This window comes from Genypterus blacodes, unplaced genomic scaffold (genome assembly GCF_046128005.1).
Source record: "Genypterus blacodes isolate CSIRO-AG114 ecotype Tasmania unplaced genomic scaffold, CSIRO-AGI_Gbla_v1 ptg000076l_1, whole genome shotgun sequence".
NCBI classification, from domain to species: Eukaryota; Metazoa; Chordata; class Actinopteri; order Ophidiiformes; family Ophidiidae; genus Genypterus; species Genypterus blacodes.
This window is the reverse complement of record NW_027466885.1, coordinates 1,400,708-1,419,778: the sequence shown is the minus strand read 5'-3', so window position 1 is coordinate 1,419,778 and position 19,071 is coordinate 1,400,708. Positions and strand designations below refer to the sequence as shown.

General features: G+C 45.1%; 1 protein-coding gene across 1 annotated transcript in view; it reads left to right on the top strand.

The window, feature by feature from the left end:
• Positions 1 to 19,071, top strand: part of LOC143006968 (uncharacterized) — a 63,589-nt gene that overhangs the window by 29,372 nt on the left and 15,146 nt on the right. The window contains exon 3 of the mRNA XM_076158348.1: positions 6,447 to 6,641. Coding sequence (XP_076014463.1) covers positions 6,447 to 6,641 — 195 coding nt within the window. The remainder of the gene's footprint in view (positions 1 to 6,446; positions 6,642 to 19,071) is intronic.

Below are 19,071 nucleotides of genomic sequence, written 5' to 3'. Positions count from 1 at the left end.
TTCATCTGACTGATATTATCTGCACCATTGTATTGTCCAAGCTACCAGCATAGTAATGACTGTATTAAGTGTTGATGCTTACCTTCTGATAGAGATCCTGCCACTTCCATTGCTTTGGGTTTGGGGCTTCTGATGCTCTGAGGTTTAGTGCTCATCTAAAGATAACATGGAAATAGCAATAGTTACAACAATGTATCACAGCATAAACATGATGTGAATATTGAAGGATACAGTAATACAGCACTGCACAATAGGCAACCGACACTAATAACGTGATTTATTGCAATCAGATACAGTAATGACTAATGAATATATCTACAGCCATTAACAGCTGTCATCTATCTAGATAACATAGTGTAATTAATACATAGTGTAATTAATACTGTAGGTACTTTAAGCAAACCCACCATAGCTCTCGTCAACAATTACAACACAGTGTGACACTGACCGCAGCACATAAACACACTGAGTGTAACGTTATCATTATGAAACATAATATGTTGAGAAGTATAATCATGATGAGTTACAGTCGGATTAACGTCGAGACGTCACAGGTAACTAACTGACCAAGATATAGGCTTTTCACAAAAATTTACAATTTGGTCCATGGTTACTCTGTCATTTTCAAGAATTTGACCATGATTAAGGTTTTCCCCAGACTTGCAGCAAAGAATCCTCGTGCCATCTAGATTGCTGTGTTTGAAGTTCTAGCCCTCTAGCTCTCAAATTGGCTGAGATATGGGCTTTTTACAAACATGTGACCAATTTGGTAACAATCCGTACACCTCGGCTGTAACTTTACCGGTTTAGCCTCATTAGACCACTTATTTTGAAGAACTGGAATCCTCCGGCAATCTAGCACTCTAGCTCTTCAATTGGCTGAGATATGGGCTTTACAAAAAAACTTGACCAATTACGTCCATGGTCATTTTCAAGAACTTGACCAAAATTAAAAAATTCCCCAAACTTGCAGCAAATAAATCCTAGTCCCATTAGCATTGCTTTGTTTGAAATTCTAGCGCTCTAGCTCTTAAATTGGCTTTACAAAGAAAGCTTTGCCGAGATATGGGCTTTTTAAGTTTTCTCTAGTTTTCCAAAATGAGGACCGCGGGGTGTTGGGCTTCAAATCTTCTGCCCTGGCAGAAGGATTGGTGGTTTGTCGATGGGTAATGGTTCGCAATCAGAGTCCATGTCAGACAAACAAGGAAAATCAAGCAGGCGGCAGATCTAAAGGAGTTGTGTTCACTGGGCCAATGCCTCCGTCTTTTTACCCAGAGGGAAGAGGGGTCTCCTATCTGTACTAGGTCAGCAGCACGGAGAGGATGGGGTCAGGGACCTGGCCTCCTTTTATTCCTCAAACGACATCACAGGCAAGGGTTAACATCTGACCAATGTCGCCACAGCTGAGTCTGACACTTTCACATCAAGGTGTTTTTGAAAAGGGGTTGTATCCTAGGTAGTCCAGGGATCTGTAGTTTTCTTGTCTGTTTGTGAACAAAGGGAGTACATCCCCCTCTATTTAAGGGGTTGGAATGGCCCATGCAGGCCTTTATGGATGGATTGGAATGTGACATGTAGGCCCCAACAACACACAGATGCCGGATGTTTAAAAATGTCCTCCCACCTTCACTGTGGAAAGTCTAAATCACAAGATGCTCTCAGAAGTCAATTGTTTCCTTATGCTCTTTGCTAAACTACCTGCCTGACGTACTTTGCATTGTTCTGTGAGAGGAGTTTCTCCATTCCACTCACCTGCCATCTTTTGTACCTTGTTGAGGTTCCAGTTCTAGCAGAAATGCTAGCGTCATTAGGGTTACCGCATAAATATAGTATACTTCCAACAGCCCTGAGCGTTTCTGTCTGTTGAGTATTCAGGGCGGTCCTTCAAGTTATTCTTGCCTTTTAGAATCAAGAAGAGCCAAAAAAAAGCTACAGAAGTTCTAATACTTACAACGATAGAAACACATACTGTGTGTTTCAGTGGTGGTCCATGAGCTCAACAATGTAGAAATGCAATGTTTGAAAAGGAAGGGAGTTGTAAATAAATGGTATTTGTCGTGTTCAAAATACTTCATCAGGGCGGCAAGAAGGACTTCAAGTTGAGAGAGATCTGGTTTAAGCTGTTTAATAAGCGAAAAAGGTTAAAGTTGTGATACAGAGCAAAACTCAGCTGAGGTCTCATGGTCTCAATGTGGGGGGGTGCAAGGTGCAATATGAATAAGTACCGCCTCAGGTAAATGAATGAGGCAATACTTCTTTGTCTCGCTGCAGGAGAATGAAAAATGGCCCCCCACCCAAACCGATCAGCCGTCCCGTATTGTTTTATATCCTCCCCACCCCCTTCCCTCACGTTACACCAAGCAGCCGTCCCGTATTGTTTTACATCGTATCTCCCCCAGTCAGACCGATCAGCCGCCCCATATTGTTTTATATCGACACGGACACGTATGCACGAAAGCTTCTGATCTGTACAAGGGGGGCTCGGAAGAAAAAGTTTGGGAACCACTGGGTAAGATATTACTCATTAAATTTGATTAATTGAATTTATTTAGAAATTAGGAGTGTAAACATAGTAAGTACTAACTGTGTTATCTACTACTAAACGGAAGCTCGCCATCAGATGTATAACTTTCTGCTCTCGCTCAGTGCCAGTGTATGAAAAGTAGGACTGGTGTTTTTGTTTGTAGTATCTTTGAACATAATAACCCTTCATCACCACAACAGATCCCATGCAAATCACTCAAACACAATTGCCATTGACTTCTGTGAAAAAGTATGAATTTTCCCTGCGTTTCTGTAACTTTTGGCAATCATTTACTTTTTCCTCTCTTTTTGGTCCGCCATGATAAATAAGGTAAATGTAATTTTTTAACCAAAGTAAACAAGGGAGGCATCAGGCAGGACATTTCACGTTAAACCTGCACCAAATCAAATATGCAGATCCGAGCCACTGTGGCGACCCCCGACGGGAGCAGCCGCAAGACCAAGAACACTATGCTCTAATGGGCCACAACCCATGCTATTTTAAAAATTTATACAGGGCCACTAAAAAACGATATTCCTCCAAAAAAAACTACCTATCGTGGGAGAGATAAACCATTTCCAACAAAAGTTGCACTAACTAACACGAAGCTCACAGAAAACCTTTTGTTTGATTATAAAAATACATGTGAAAACATGTGTGGCAAGATTGAAAGAACATATATTTGGCATCATACAGACCATAACCTTTTTTCAGATACAAACGTAGTTTTCCTACATCTTTTACTTCATTAAACTGAAACCCTGCCACACTGGATATACTGTCAGGGCAGCTACTAAAGACCCTAATATAATGTAGACCCCAGCTGTGAAATTTACATTTATTTGGAAACTACACAAAGATACACACAGCTTTACTTTGAAGTAAACTAGATACATGTTGATGTATTATATATTATGTGAACTGAAACACAAGACACATTTTTGGGGAATAAAAAAACTGGTAGATATGATTTTTTTTATTAGGTTTTAATACAGGGGGCGGCAGTAGCCAGACCATAGGGATTCAGCTTGGGAACCAGAGGGTTGCCGGTTCGACTCCCGTATGGACCAAGTAAGTGAAGTGGTAGCTTGTGAGTTGCCAGTTTGCCTCCAGGGCACTGCCGAGGTGCACGTGAGCAAGGCACCGAACCCCCAACAGCTCCATGGGCGCCGCATAATGGCTGCCCTGCACCCCCCTGTAATGCATGTGTGTTTCTGTGTGTGATATGTAAGGGGGGTGCAAGACAAATTTCAATTGCGTGCGATTTGATTGCGAATTGCATGTAATATGACAATAAAAGTATCTTAATCTAAAAGAGGTTAGTGAAAACATTCAGCATTTGATGGCCACATATAGTCTAAAGTTAGAAATAAAGGTTTACCCTTAACAAGTCATTTAGCAAAGTAAATCTAAGGATATAATATGAGCATTGGTGTGAATTATTTTTTTGGTGTATCTGTCCATGTTAGTTTAGTGTCCTTGGTTAGCTTGACAGTTCAATGATCCTGGTGATTAAGTTGGCTGTTATCACCGACTGATTTCATTCTGTCCAGCCCAGGATCCGAAGACACACATTATTATTGTTGTTGTTGTTGTGGTAGTGGTGGCCACAACAATGTCCTTTTTATTCCATGGAGTCCAGTCATTTTCTTTTTGCCTTTCAGATGGTCATCAGCAATGACACTACTGCTGGCTTGATAGTAGCCATGACAACACCACCAGGAAGGACGTCGTGATGATGTTGATCTTATGACTGATTCCACTGGAAATTTCTACAAGAAAAAAGGAAACTATGATTATTATTATTATTATTTAATTTCAGGAATAATCATTTGGATAAGTGGAAATTGTAATGGCACAGCAGTGAGTAATCCTTACGTATTATGGTGCCATTCACACTAATGGAGTCTGTCTCAATATTGAAGCCTGTGATGCCTGAAGCTATATTCAGCAGAACATTTGCGACCTGAGTAGCATTAGGAACAGATGTGGCATCAAATCCCAGGACGATGTTGTTGATGATTGATCCAGGACTGTAAAAGGAAAAATATTGTTTGATATAAATCTTTTATATTTTCTTACATTTCCTCTAGTAAAAAAAATACCAGTTACCTGAATGACTCCACACCCAGGGTTCTGAAGGAGGAGAATTGTTTTTTGTATTCTGGTGAAAGCTATAAAAACAAAAGATAAATGATAGCCTTGTCAATTTCCAATGATTATCCAATAGTTAATCTCTTGTTTTGCTTAGAATACCAAAATGTGCATTTATAACATTAGATGGAGAAAGGAAGCTGCCCTGTTATGTTCCCCTTGATGTTAGTGAAGGATAAGGTAAGATAATGAAAGTTACATTCAATTTTGTTAATTAAGTATTACTTACAGTATCCTGTATCAGTTTAGCTCGAGCTTCAAAAGCCTGAGAGGATTGATTCAACAACTCTGACATAAAAGTTTCGTTGGATCGAAATGTCAGCTGCAGCGTTTTGAGTGCTGCTGTAGTAGTAGCATTTGTTGTAGTTGCAGTGGTTGCAGGTGCAGGAGTTGCTACAGAAATATTTGAAAGGAAAACATTTAACACTTTCTCTGCTGCACAAGAAAAACAATTGCCCTTTCCAAAATTATTTTGTAGTTGACAATTTTGAATTGTGTCAAAAAGCAAAGTAGTGATAGACAACGGTATTCACAGGGTGTAGTCATCTTTTATTACATAAAACAGTTTAACCGAAGTAGGCGATTATAGGATTTTATACTGATAAGGGAAAAAAAATGGAAGTAATACTTACCAAGTATTTGGATGGAGTTGGGAACAAAGGTGACGTTGAAGGTGTTGTTATTCACAGCATCTACTAAGGTCTTTACAACGGCATCACTCTGTGGGACTGCGCCAACAGAGGAGTTGAACCCAATGCTTATATCAGCTATAGTGCTATTGAGCTGTTGTTTTGTTGAGCTTGGCCTGCATCACAAAGCCAAAAATTAATACGTCACAGATTAACTGAAATGAAAATAAATGACAATGGTGATGATGATGCAAATTTGTAATCTAAAAGGACGAATGTTTGGCTTGTTATTTATGCTTATAACTCTTACTCTATACACACATCACAAGATACAGCAAAGCTCACAATTAGCAGCCCTGTGTTTAGCAATTGAATGAGCACAAACGTTTTTTCAGGGGAAAATTAACTTTAAAGATTTTGAGCGTTGTTTCTGTAAATGTATGACTTATACAGTCATTCAAACTAAATAATTTGCACCAACAACTCACAGAAAATATCCATAATTAAGTAAAACAAACAAAATACGATCCACCCTGTCAAATTTTCTTTCAACACATGAAATTGGTGAAGATATCTAGAATAATTTTGAGCTTTGATGTATATCTATGATGTGATTATAAAGGGTTATAAGCAAAATTAACAAGCCAGCCAATGCAGGCAAGTTTAAAGAGAAGTATTACCTGAGACTGTCAAGACGGCAAGCTTCAAAAAGTTCACCAAATCTCTGTTTGTAGCTGTTTTCACACTGCAAGATAAAAAGAAAATGAAAAGAGCTTTAGGAGGTTTTCATTTTAATATTGTAATATCACAATTTAATAATAATGAATATGATTGTATAAGTATTAATTGAACATACACTGAATTTGAATAAGATGTGTTTTCAATAAAAATGTCTTCCAATTGATTCTATCACAGCACCAAAAATTTTTAATTGTTTATACTCACACCAGGGACAATTCGCGATTCCATATTTTTGAAACTTTCACTGTTTCTGTCAGCAAAATCTGGATCATAAGTTTCCGCAACTTCACTTTTGACAGTAAAGACAGCAGAGGAAGGTGTCGATGTGGTGGTTGTTGGTGCAGCTGTAGTGGTTGTTGTGGGTGCAGCCGTAGTGGTTGTTGTGGGTGCAGCCGTAGTGGATGTAGCCGTAGTTGTTGTTGTGGGTGCAGCCGTAGTTGTTGTTGTGGGTGCAGCCGTAGTGGTTGTTGTGGGTGCAGCCGTTGTGGTGGTTGTGGATGCAGCCGTACTTGTTGTTGTGGGTGCAGTTGTAGTGGTGGTTGTGGGTGCAGTTGTAGTGGTTGTTGTGGGTGCAGTTGTAGTAGTGGTTGTGGGTGCTGTTGTAGTGGTTGTTGTGGGTGCTGTTGTAGTGGTTGTTGTGGATGCAGTTGAAGTGGTTGTTGTGGGTGCAGTTGAAGTGGTTGTTGTGGGTGCAGTTGTAGTGGTGGTTGTGGGTGCAGTTGTAGTAGTGGTTGTGGGTGCTGTTGTAGTGGTTGTTGTGGGTGCTGTTGTAGTGGTTGTTGTGGATGCAGTTGAAGTGGTTGTTGTGGGTGCAGTTGAAGTGGTTGTTGTGGGTGCAGTTGTAGTGGTGGTTGTGGGTGCAGTTGAAGTGGTTGTTGTGGGTGCAGTTGAAGTGGTTGTTGTGGGTGCAGTTGTAGTGGTGGTTGTGGGTGCAGTTGTAGTAGTGATTGTGGATGCAGTTGTAGTGGTGGTTGTTGGTGCAGTTGTAGTGGTGGTTGTGGGTGCAGTTGTGGTTGTGGGTGCAGTTGTAGTGGTGGTTGTGGGTGCAGTCGTGGGTGCAGGCGTAGTGGTTGTTGTGGGTGCAGTTAAAGTGGTTGTTGTGGGTGCAGTTGTAGTGGTGGTTGTGGGTGCAGTTGTAGTAGTGATTGTGGATGCAGTCGTAGTGGTGGTTGTGGGTGCAGTTGTAGTTGTCGTTGTGGGTGCTGTCGTAGTGGTTGTTGTGGGTGCAGTTGTAGTTGTGGTTGTTGGTGCTGTAGTAGTTGTTGTTGTGGGTGCTGTCGTAGTGGTTGTTGTCGGTGTAGTTGTAGTGGTAGTTGTGGGTGCAGTTGTAGTGGTTGTTGTGGGTGCAGTTGTAGTGGTGGTTGTGGGTGCAGTTAAAGTGGTTGTTGTGGGTGCAGTTGTAGTGGTGGTTGTGGGTGCAGTTGTAGTAGTGATTGTGGATGCAGTCGTAGTGGTGGTTGTGGGTGCAGTTGTAGTTGTCGTTGTGGGTGCTGTCGTAGTGGTTGTTGTGGGTGCAGTTGTAGTTGTGGTTGTTGGTGCTGTAGTAGTTGTTGTTGTGGGTGCTGTCGTAGTGGTTGTTGTCGGTGTAGTTGTAGTGGTGGTTGTGGGTGCAGTTGTAGTGGTTGTTGTGGGTGCAGTTGTAGTGGTGGTTGTGGGTGCAGTTGTAGTGGTGGTTGTGGGTTCAGTCGTGGGTGCTGTCGTAGTGGTTGTTGTGGGTGCAGTTGTAGTTGTGGTTGTTGGTGCTGTAGTAGTTGTTGTTGTGGGTGCTGTCGTAGTGGTTGTTGTCAGTGTAGTTGTAGTTGTGGTTGTTGGTGCTGTAGTAGTTGTTGTTGTGGGTGCTGTCGTAGTGGTTGTTGTCGGTGTAGTTGTAGTGGTGGTTGTGGGTGCAGTTGTAGTGGTTGTTGTGGGTGCAGTTGTAGTGGTGGTTGTGGGTGCAGTTGTAGTGGTGGTTGTGGGTGCAGTTGTAGTGGTTGTTGTGGGTGCAGTTGTAGTGGTTGTTGTGGGTGCAGTCGTAGTGGTGGTTGTGGGTGTAGTTGTAGTGGTGGTTGTGGGTGCAGTTGTGGTGGTGGTTGTTGGTGCAGTTGTAGTGGTGGTTGTTGGTGCAGTTGTAGTTGTCGTTGTGGGTGCTGTCGTAGTGGTTGTTGTGGGTGCAGTTGTAGTTGTGGTTGTTGGTGCTGTAGTAGTTGTTGTTGTGGGTGCTGTCGTAGTGGTTGTTGTCGGTGTAGTTGTAGTGGTGGTTGTGGGTGCAGTTGTAGTGGTGGTTGTGGGTGTAGTTGTAGTGGTTGTTGTGGGTGCAGTTGTAGTGGTGGTTGTGGGTGCAGTTGTGGTGGTGGTTGTGGGTGCAGTTGTAGTGGTGGTTGTTGGTGCAGTTGTAGTTGTCGTTGTGGGTGCTGTCGTAGTGGTTGTTGTGGGTGCAGTTGTAGTTGTGGTTGTTGGTGCTGTAGTAGTTGTTGTTGTGGGTGCTGTCGCAGTGGTTGTTGTCAGTGTAGTTGTAGTGGTGGTTGTGGGTGTAGTTGTAGTGGTGGTTGTGGGTGTAGTTGTAGTGGTGGTTGTGGGTGCAGTTGTAGTGGTGGTTGTTGGTGCAGTTGTGGTGGTTGTTGTCGGTGTAGTTGTAGTGGTGGTTGTGGGTGTAGTTGTAGTGGTGGTTGTTGGTGCTGTAGTAGTTGTTGTTGAGGGTGCTGTCGTAGTGGTTGTTGTCGGTGTAGTTGTAGTGGTGGTTGTGGGTGTAGTTGTAGTGGTGGTTGTGGGTGCAGTTGTGGTGGTGGTTGTGGGTGCAGTTGTAGTTGTGGTTGTTGGTGCTGTAGTAGTTGTTGTTGTGGGTGCTGTCGTAGTGGTTGTTGTCGGTGTAGTTGTAGTGGTGGTTGTGGGTGCAGTTGTAGTGGTTGTTGTGGGTGCAGTTGTAGTGGTGGTTGTGGGTGCAGTTGTAGTGGTGGTTGTGGGTGCAGTTGTAGTGGTGGTTGTGGGTGTAGTTGTAGTGGTTGTTGTGGGTGCAGTTGTAGTGGTGGTTGTGGGTGCAGTTGTGGTGGTGGTTGTGGGTGCAGTTGTAGTGGTGGTTGTTGGTGCAGTTGTAGTTGTCGTTGTGGGTGCTGTCGTAGTGGTTGTTGTGGGTGCAGTTGTAGTTGTGGTTGTTGGTGCTGTAGTAGTTGTTGTTGTGGGTGCTGTCGTAGTGGTTGTTGTCGGTGTAGTTGTAGTGGTGGTTGTGGGTGTAGTTGTAGTGGTGGTTGTGGGTGCAGTTGTGGTGGTGGTTGTGGGTGCAGTTGTGGTGGTTGTTGTCGGTGTAGTTGTAGTGGTGGTTGTGGGTGTAGTTGTAGTGGTGGTTGTGGGTGCAGTTGTGGTGGTGGTTGTGGGTGCAGTTGTAGTTGTGGTTGTTGGTGCTGTAGTAGTTGTTGTTGTGGGTGCTGTCGTAGTGGTTGTTGTCGGTGTAGTTGTAGTGGTGGTTGTGGGTGCAGTTGTAGTGGTCGTTGTGGGTGCAGTTGTAGTGGTGGTTGTGGGTGCAGTTGTAGTGGTGGTTGTGGGTGCAGTTGTAGTGGTGGTTGTGGGTGTAGTTGTAGTGGTTGTTGTGGGTGCAGTTGTAGTGGTGGTTGTGGGTGCAGTTGTAGTTGTCGTTGTGGGTGCTGTCGTAGTGGTTGTTGTGGGTGCAGTTGTAGTTGTTGTTGTGGGTGCTGTCGTAGTGGTTGTTGTCGGTGTAGTGGTGGTTGTGGGTGTAGTTGTAGTGGTGGTTGTGGGTGCAGTTGTAGTGGTGGTTGTTGGTGCAGTTGTAGTTGTGGTTGTTGGTGCTGTAGTAGTTGTTGTTGTGGGTGCTGTCGTAGCTGTTGTTGTCGGTGTAGTTGTAGTGGTGGTTGTGGGTGCAGTTGTAGTGGTTGTTGTGGGTGCAGTTGTGGTGGTGGTTGTGGGTGCAGTTGTAGTGGTGGTTGTTGGTGTAGTTGTAGTGGTGGTTGTTGGTGCTGTAGTAGTTGTGGTTGTGGGTGCTGTCGTAGTGGTTGTTGTCGGTGTAGTTGTAGTGGTGGTTGTGGGTGTAGTTGTAGTGGTGGTTGTGGGTGCAGTTGTAGTGGTGGTTGTTGGTGCAGTTGTAGTTGTGGTTGTTGGTGCTGTAGTAGTTGTTGTTGTGGGTGCTGTCGTAGCTGTTGTTGTCGGTGTAGTTGTAGTGGTGGTTGTGGGTGTAGTTGTAGTGGTGGTTGTGGGTGCAGTTGTGGTGGTGGTTGTGGGTGCAGTTGTAGTGGTGGTTGTTGGTGTAGTTGTAGTGGTGGTTGTTGGTGCTGTAGTAGTTGTGGTTGTGGGTGCTGTCGTAGTGGTTGTTGTCGGTGTAGTTGTAGTGGTGGTTGTGGGTGTAGTTGTAGTGGTGGTTGTGGGTGCAGTTGTGGTGGTGGTTGTGGGTGCAGTTGTAGTGGTGGTTGTTGGTGCAGTTGTAGTTGTCGTTGTGGGTGCTGTCGTAGTGGTTGTTGTGGGTGCAGTTGTAGTTGTGGTTGTTGGTGCTGTAGTAGTTGTTGTTGTGGGTGCTGTCGTAGTGGTTGTTGTCGGTGTAGTTGTAGTGGTGGTTGTGGGTGCAGTTGTAGTGGTGGTTGTGGGTGCAGTTGTGGTGGTTGTTGTCGGTGTAGTTGTAGTGGTGGTTGTGGGTGTAGTTGTAGTGGTGGTTGTGGGTGCAGTTGTGGTGGTGGTTGTGGGTGCAGTTGTAGTTGTGGTTGTTGGTGCTGTAGTAGTTGTTGTTGTGGGTGCTGTCGTAGTGGTTGTTGTCGGTGTAGTTGTAGTGGTGGTTGTGGGTGCAGTTGTAGTGGTCGTTGTGGGTGCAGTTGTAGTGGTGGTTGTGGGTGCAGTTGTAGTGGTGGTTGTGGGTGCAGTTGTAGTGGTGGTTGTGGGTGTAGTTGTAGTGGTTGTTGTGGGTGCAGTTGTAGTGGTGGTTGTGGGTGCAGTTGTAGTTGTCGTTGTGGGTGCTGTCGTAGTGGTTGTTGTGGGTGCAGTTGTAGTTGTTGTTGTGGGTGCTGTCGTAGTGGTTGTTGTCGGTGTAGTGGTGGTTGTGGGTGTAGTTGTAGTGGTGGTTGTGGGTGCAGTTGTAGTGGTGGTTGTTGGTGCAGTTGTAGTTGTGGTTGTTGGTGCTGTAGTAGTTGTTGTTGTGGGTGCTGTCGTAGCTGTTGTTGTCGGTGTAGTTGTAGTGGTGGTTGTGGGTGCAGTTGTAGTGGTTGTTGTGGGTGCAGTTGTGGTGGTGGTTGTGGGTGCAGTTGTAGTGGTGGTTGTTGGTGTAGTTGTAGTGGTGGTTGTTGGTGCTGTAGTAGTTGTTGTTGTGGGTGCTGTCGTAGTGGTTGTTGTCGGTGTAGTTGTAGTGGTGGTTGTGGGTGCAGTTGTAGTGGTGGTTGTTGGTGTAGTTGTAGTGGTGGTTGTTGGTGCTGTAGTAGTTGTTGTTGTGGGTGCTGTCGTAGTGGTTGTTGTCGGTGTAGTTGTAGTGGTGGTTGTGGGTGTAGTTGTAGTGGTGGTTGTGGGTGTAGTTGTGGTGGTGGTTGTGGGTGCAGTTGTAGTGGTGGTTGTTGGTGCAGTTGTGGTTGTTGGTGCTGTAGTAGTTGTTGTTGTGGGTGCTGTCGTAGTGGTTGTTGTCTGTGTAGTTGTAGTGGTGGTTGTCGGTGTAGTTGTAGTGGTGGTTGTGGGTGCAGTTGTAGTGGTGGTTGTGGGTGCAGTTGTGGTGGTTGTAGTCGGTGTAGTTGTAGTGGTGGTTGTGGGTGTAGTTGTAGTGGTGGTTGTTGGTGCTGTAGTAGTTGTTGTTGTGGGTGCTGTCGTAGTGGTTGTTGTCGGTGTAGTTGTAGTGGTGGTTGTGGGTGTAGTTGTAGTGGTGGTTGTGGGTGCAGTTGTGGTGGTGGTTGTTGGTGCAGTTGTAGTTGTCGTTGTGGGTGCTGTCGTAGTTGTTGTTGTGGGTGCTGTCGTAGTGGTTGTTGTCGGTGTAGTTGTAGTGGTGGTTGTGGGTGTAGTTGTAGTGGTGGTTGTGGGTGCAGTTGTGGTGGTGGTTGTGGGTGCAGTTGTAGTGGTGGTTGTTGGTGCAGTTGTAGTTGTCGTTGTGGGTGCTGTCGTAGTGGTTGTTGTGGGTGCAGTTGTAGTGGTGGTTGTTGGTGCTGTAGTAGTTGTTGTTGTGGGTGCTGTCGTAGTGGTTGTTGTCGGTGTAGTTGTAGTGGTGGTTGTGGGTGTAGTTGTAGTGGTGGTTGTCGGTGCAGTTGTGGTGGTGGTTGTGGGTGCAGTTGTAGTGGTGGTTGTTGGTGTAGTTGTAGTGGTGGTTGTTGGTGCTGTAGTAGTTGTTGTTGTGGGTGCTGTCGTAGTGGTTGTTGTCGGTGTAGTTGTAGTGGTGGTTGTGGGTGTAGTTGTAGTGGTGGTTGTGGGTGCAGTTGTGGTGGTGGTTGTGGGTGCAGTTGTAGTTGTGGTTGTTGGTGCTGTAGTAGTTGTTGTTGTGGGTGCTGTCGTAGTGGTTGTTGTCGGTGTAGTTGTAGTGGTGGTTGTGGGTGTAGTTGTAGTGGTGGTTGTGGGTGCAGTTGTGGTGGTGGTTGTGGGTGCAGTTGTGGTGGTGGTTGGTGGTGTAGTTGTAGTGGTGGTTGTTGGTGCTGTAGTAGTTGTTGTTGTGGGTGCTGTCGTAGTGGTTGTTGTCGGTGTAGTTGTGGTTGTGGGTGTAGTTGTAGTGGTGGTTGTGGGTGCAGTTGTGGTGGTGGTTGTGGGTGCAGTTGTAGTGGTGGTTGTTGGTGCAGTTGTAGTTGTCGTTGTGGGTGCTGTCGTAGTGGTTGTTGTGGGTGCAGTTGTAGTTGTGGTTGTTGGTGCTGTAGTAGTTGTTGTTGTGGGTGCTGTCGTAGTGGTTGTTGTCGGTGTAGTTGTAGTGGTGGTTGTGGGTGCAGTTGTAGTGGTGGTTGTGGGTGCAGTTGTGGTGGTTGTAGTCGGTGTAGTTGTAGTGGTGGTTGTGGGTGTAGTTGTAGTGGTGGTTGTTGGTGCTGTAGTAGTTGTTGTTGTGGGTGCTGTCGTAGTGGTTGTTGTCGGTGTAGTTGTAGTGGTGGTTGTGGGTGTAGTTGTAGTGGTGGTTGTGGGTGCAGTTGTAGTGGTGGTTGTGGGTGCAGTTGTGGTGGTGGTTGTGGGTGCAGTTGTAGTGGTGGTTGTTGGTGCAGTTGTAGTTGTCGTTGTGGGTGCTGTCGTCGTGGTTGTTGTGGGTGCAGTTGTAGTTGTGGTTGTTGGTGCTGTAGTAGTTGTTGTTGTGGGTGCTGTCGTAGTGGTTGTTGTCGGTGTAGTTGTAGTGGTGGTTGTGGGTGTAGTTGTAGTGGTGGTTGTGGGTGCAGTTGTGGTGGTGGTTGTGGGTGCAGTTGTAGTGGTGGTTGTTGGTGTAGTTGTAGTGGTGGTTGTTGGTGCAGTTGTAGTTGTCGTTGTGGGTGCTGTCGTCGTGGTTGTTGTGGGTGCAGTTGTAGTTGTGGTTGTTGGTGCTGTAGTAGTTGTTGTTGTGGGTGCTGTCGTAGTGGTTGTTGTCGGTGCAGTTGTGGTGGTGGTTGTGGGTGCAGTTGTAGTGGTGGTTGTGGGTGCAGTTGTAGTGGTGGTTGTTGGTGCAGTTGTAGTTGTCGTTGTGGGTGCTGTCGTAGTGGTTGTTGTGGGTGCAGTTGTAGTTGTGGTTGTTGGTGCTGTAGTAGTTGTTGTTGTGGGTGCTGTCGTAGTGGTTGTTGTCGGTGTAGTTGTAGTGGTGGTTGTGGGTGCAGTTGTAGTGGTGGTTGTGGGTGCAGTTGTGGTGGTTGTAGTCGGTGTAGTTGTAGTGGTGGTTGTGGGTGTAGTTGTAGTGGTGGTTGTTGGTGCTGTAGTAGTTGTTGTTGTGGGTGCTGTCGTAGTGGTTGTTGTCGGTGTAGTTGTAGTGGTGGTTGTGGGTGTAGTTGTAGTGGTGGTTGTGGGTGCAGATGTAGTGGTGGTTGTGGGTGCAGTTGTGGTGGTGGTTGTGGGTGCAGTTGTAGTGGTGGTTGTTGGTGCAGTTGTAGTTGTCGTTGTGGGTGCTGTCGTCGTGGTTGTTGTGGGTGCAGTTGTAGTTGTGGTTGTTGGTGCTGTAGTAGTTGTTGTTGTGGGTGCTGTCGTAGTGGTTGTTGTCGGTGTAGTTGTAGTGGTGGTTGTGGGTGTAGTTGTAGTGGTGGTTGTGGGTGCAGTTGTGGTGGTGGTTGTGGGTGCAGTTGTAGTGGTGGTTGTTGGTGTAGTTGTAGTGGTGGTTGTTGGTGCTGTAGTAGTTGTTGTTGTGGGTGCTGTCGTAGTGGTTGTTGTCGGTGTAGTTGTAGTGGTGGTTGTGGGTGCAGTTGTAGTGGTGGTTGTGGGTGCTGTCGTAGTGGTTGTTGTCGGTGTAGTTGTAGTGGTGGTTGTGGGTGCAGTTGTAGTGGTTGTTGTGGGTGCAGTTGTGGTGGTGGTTGTGGGTGCAGTTGTAGTGGTGGTTGTGGGTGCAGTTGTAGTGGTGGTTGTGGGTGTAGTTGTAGTGGTTGTTGTGGGTGCAGTTGTAGTGGTGGTTGTGGGTGCAGTTGTGGTGGTGGTTGTGGGTGCAGTTGTAGTGGTGGTTGTAGGTGCAGTTGTAGTTGTCGTTGTGGGTGTTGTCGTAGTGGTTGTTGTGGGTGCAGTTGTAGTTGTGGTTGTTGGTGCTGTAGTAGTTGTTGTTGTGGGTGCTGTCGTAGTGGTTGTTGTTGGTGTAGTTGTAGTGGTGGTTGTGGGTGTAGTTGTAGTGGTGGTTGTGGGTGCAGTTGTGGTGGTGGTTGTGGGTGTAGTTGTAGTTGTGGTTGTTGGTGCTGTAGTAGTTGTTGTTGTGGGTGCTGTCGTAGTGGTTGTTGTCGGTGTAGTTGTAGTGGTGGTTGTGGGTGTAGTTGTAGTGGTGGTTGTGGGTGCAGTTGTGGTGGTGGTTGTGGGTGCAGTTGTAGTGGTGGTTGTTGGGGCAGTTGTAGTTGTCGTTGTGGGTGCTGTCGTAGTGGTTGTTGTGGGTGCAGTTGTAGTTGTGGTTGTTGGTGCTGTAGTAGTTGTTGTTGTGGGTGCTGTCGTACTGGTTGTTGTCGGTGTAGTTGTAGTGGTGGTTGTGGGTGCAGTTGTAGTGGTGGTTGTGGGTGCAGTTGTGGTGGTTGTTGTCGGTGTAGTTGTAGTGGTGGTTGTGGGTGTAGTTGTAGTGGTGGTTGTTGGTGCAGTTGTAGTGGTGGTTGTGGGTGCAGTTGTAGTTGTGGTTGTTGGTGCTGTAGTAGTTGTTGTTGTGGGTGCTGTCGTAGTGGTTGTTGTCGGTGTAGTTGTAGTGGTGGTTGTGGGTGTAGTTGTGGTGGTGGTTGTGGGTGCAGTTGTGGTGGTGGTTGTGGGTGCAGTTGTAGTGGTGGTTGTTGGTGTAGTTGTAGTGGTGGTTGTTGGTGCTGTAGTAGTTGTTGTTGTGGGTGCTGTTGTAGTGGTTGTTGTGGGTGTAGTTGTAGTGGTGGTTGTGGGTGTAGTTGTAGTGGTGGTTGTGGGTGCAGTTGTGGTGGTGGTTGTGGGTGCAGTTGTAGTGGTGGTTGTTGGTGCAGTTGTAGTTGTCGTTGTGGGTGCTGTCGTAGTGGTTGTTGTGGGTGTAGTTGTGGTTGTTGGTGCTGTAGTAGTTGTTGTTGTGGGTGCTGTCGTAGTGGTTGTTGTCGGTGTAGTTGTAGTGGTGGTTGTGGGTGCAGTTGTAGTGGTGGTTGTGGGTGCAGTTGTGGTGGTTGTTGTCGGTGTAGTTGTAGTGGTGGTTGTGGGTGTAGTTGTAGTGGTGGTTGTTGGTGCTGTAGTAGTTGTTGTTGTGGGTGCTGTCGTAGTGGTTGTTGTCGGTGTAGTTGTAGTGGTGGTTGTGGGTGCAGTTGTAGTGGTGGTTGTTGGTGCAGTTGTAGTTGTCGTTGTGGGTGCTGTCGTAGTGGTTGTTGTGGGTGCAGTTGTAGTTGTGGTTGTTGGTGCTGTAGTAGTTGTTGTTGTGGGTGCTGTCGTAGTGGTTGTTGTCGGTGTAGTTGTAGTGGTGGTTGTGGGTGCAGTTGTGGTGGTGGTTGTGGGTGCAGTTGTAGTGGTGGTTGTCGGTGTAGTTGTAGTGGTGGTTGTGGGTGCAGTCGTAGTGGTGGCTTGACCTGTAGTGGTGGTTGTCAGCACAGCTGTAGTGGTTGTTGGTGGTGAAAACATTCAAAGAAAGAGAAAGAAAATACAAAGTTGGAAGGAAAATTAATAGATTTCCTTTAATTGGTCTTTTGGTGGACTATTTTTGTACTTTTCTTCTGCAACCATTGCTTTCTATTTTTTTTAAAACTGTTAATTGCCCATACATTTCAATCTATTACAGTCCTTTTTTGGGGGGGAAACTACTAAATAAATATTGACATTTACTCGCTATTGGTCAGGATCACTGTTCCCTGTAAGCTGCTCGTCTGCGCAATCGCGCACTGCTCGCACATTTTCAGCACACAAGAAGATCTATGCTGCACATAAAATAAAATTCAACATAAATTTTAAAGGAATTAGACCAATAACCTTTTTTTCGGTACCATTTTGCAATGTAACTCAGTGAGTGACAGGTGTCCAGCCAATGAGACGATACGGTTCACTTACGGTATTAGACGATCGCGGACAGCAATTTCCCCCCCCCCCACAGGGCATGAAATATTAACTTGAGGCATGACAAAATGTTATTGTACAACAAAAGACAACATGTCGAGACAGAGAGAGAGAGAGAGAGAGAGAGAGAGAGAGAGATAGTTGAGAGAAATTTTAACTTAGCGTTAGGTGTGCCCTCTAGTCAGGTTCTTTTAAGTTTTGTTACACAGTAGCTCTTACCCATTAGAGTCATCAATGTGAAGAGAAGTGGTCTGACATCCATCCTGTTTTCTTTTAAATCTGCAGAATAATACAAATATAAAACAATGCAATGGCAGAACTGGCATGAAAAAAAATATTTGCAATCTCATTGAATCAATGCTTTCTCCATTTTGCTAAAGATTCAGTCACCTAATACTCATAGTTATTTTGTTTTAAATTTTAGGAACTCCTAGGGTAAATCCTCTGTATATCTGATGCAATAGTATGGCATGGGTGTGTGAATGCTTATGTGAGTGTGTGTGTGTGTGTGTGTGTAAGTGCTGATTGATTGCAGCATTGACTTGATATTGCCTTCACCAAACAGCAAAGAGGTGGAACCCCAACTAACACCAGCCGAGCAACAAGCAGCACCAGCGCAGATACCCGGCAAAATAAACAAACCCCAACCCCCTGATCCGCCGTTTGTTGCAGAAACCTTATATGTCACCATTCTCAAAAAAGTAGAGATATAATTACTTAATACATTTATGTCTATGGAAAACCTCTTATAATTTGTTCACTATGGATTGTGATTACACCTGTCATCTTGGAGCTGGGCTCAAATTGTCATTGTTCTAAAAACCCTGAGCTTGGAGTTACAGTCACATTGTTAGCAGCCTTGTTGGTCATTTCTATTTGCAATGCTTCCCACTAGGTACATGGAGACATAAGTCATCACATCAGAAAGAGCTATACATGAAAAGCAGGTTATCACTTCGAGTCAGCAGCAGCAGCAGCGCAGAAAAAAAAATCAGACACTGTGAGCACTTCAAATAAATCTCCTGCATCACAGTAGTGAAAGAACCAAACAACAAAGTTTAAAGAAGCTCCAACAAGTTCTCACGCTTAAGAGCTTAAAAAGCTACTTGGGAGCATGTTGAGAATTTTTCAGGTTTCATTATTCTTATGTCAATCAATCAATTCAAAAAAATAATTAAATTAAACAAAGCTTTGCAAATATTTACATACATATATATAACATTATCAGACTTACGACAAACTAAATAATCTCTCCTTGTCGTAGGCTTCTTTTAGTTATGTCTATTTGTTCAGAGTCTTCTCATGTGGTCCATCTCACGTTAAATGCTGTCTTGAATGCACATTATGGACTTTTACAGCCAGCAGTGACATCACATGACACACAGATGATGAATATTCAAAAATTTCCTCCCACCTTCACCATAAAGCAAGGTCTAAATCACAAGACGCTCTCAGAGGCAATTGTTACCTTATGCTCTTGGCTGAACTACATGCCTGACGCACTTTGCATTGTTTTGTTAGAGGAATTTCTCCATTCCACTCACCTGCCGTGTTTCGTACCCCCAGTTCTATTAGAAATGCTAGCAAGTCATTAACGGTACCAAATGCATATAAAACATGTAAATGTAACAGAAAAACAGCTTAATGCAGTACAGCACTTTTAACAAAACCAGTGTTATTGTACAGTTTCAGTTAACATTCCTCCACAACCGTACAGCAGCCCTGAATGTTTCCTTCTTATGAGTATTCAGAGCACCATATACTCATAGTTGTTTTACATTTTAGGAACTCCTAGGGTAAATCCTCTGTATATCTGATGCAATAGTATGGCATGGGTGTGTGAATGCTTGTGTGAGTGTGTGTGTTTAAGTGCTGATTGAGTGCAGCATTGACTTGATATTGCCTTCACCAAACAGCAAAGAGGGGGAACCCCAACTAACACCAGCCGAGCAACAAGCAGCATCAGCGCAGATACCCAGCAAAATAAACAAACCCCAACCCCCTGATCCGCCGTCTTGGTCGCAGAAACCTTAAATGTCACCATTCTCAAAAATGTCCAGAAATAACTACTTAATACATTTATGTCTACTGAAAACCTCTTATAATTTGTTCACTGTGGATTGTGATTACACCTGTCATCTTGGAGCTGGGCTCAAATTGTCATTGTTCAAAAAACCCTGAGCTTGGAGTTACAGTCACATTGTTAGCAGCCCTTAAGGAGAGATGCAGTCTTTCTAAAATATAACAGTGGTCATTTCTATTTGCAATGCTCCTCACTAGGTACATGGAGACATAAGTCATCACATCAGAAGCATGTTATAAATTCAAGTCAGCGCCAGCAGTGCAGAAAAAAACTAAATCAGACACACTGTGAGCACTTCAAAGAAGTCTCCTGCACCACAGTAGTTAAAGGACCAAACAATCAAAGTATCAAGAAGCTCCAACAAGTTCACACGCTTAAGAGCTTTAAAAGCTACTTGG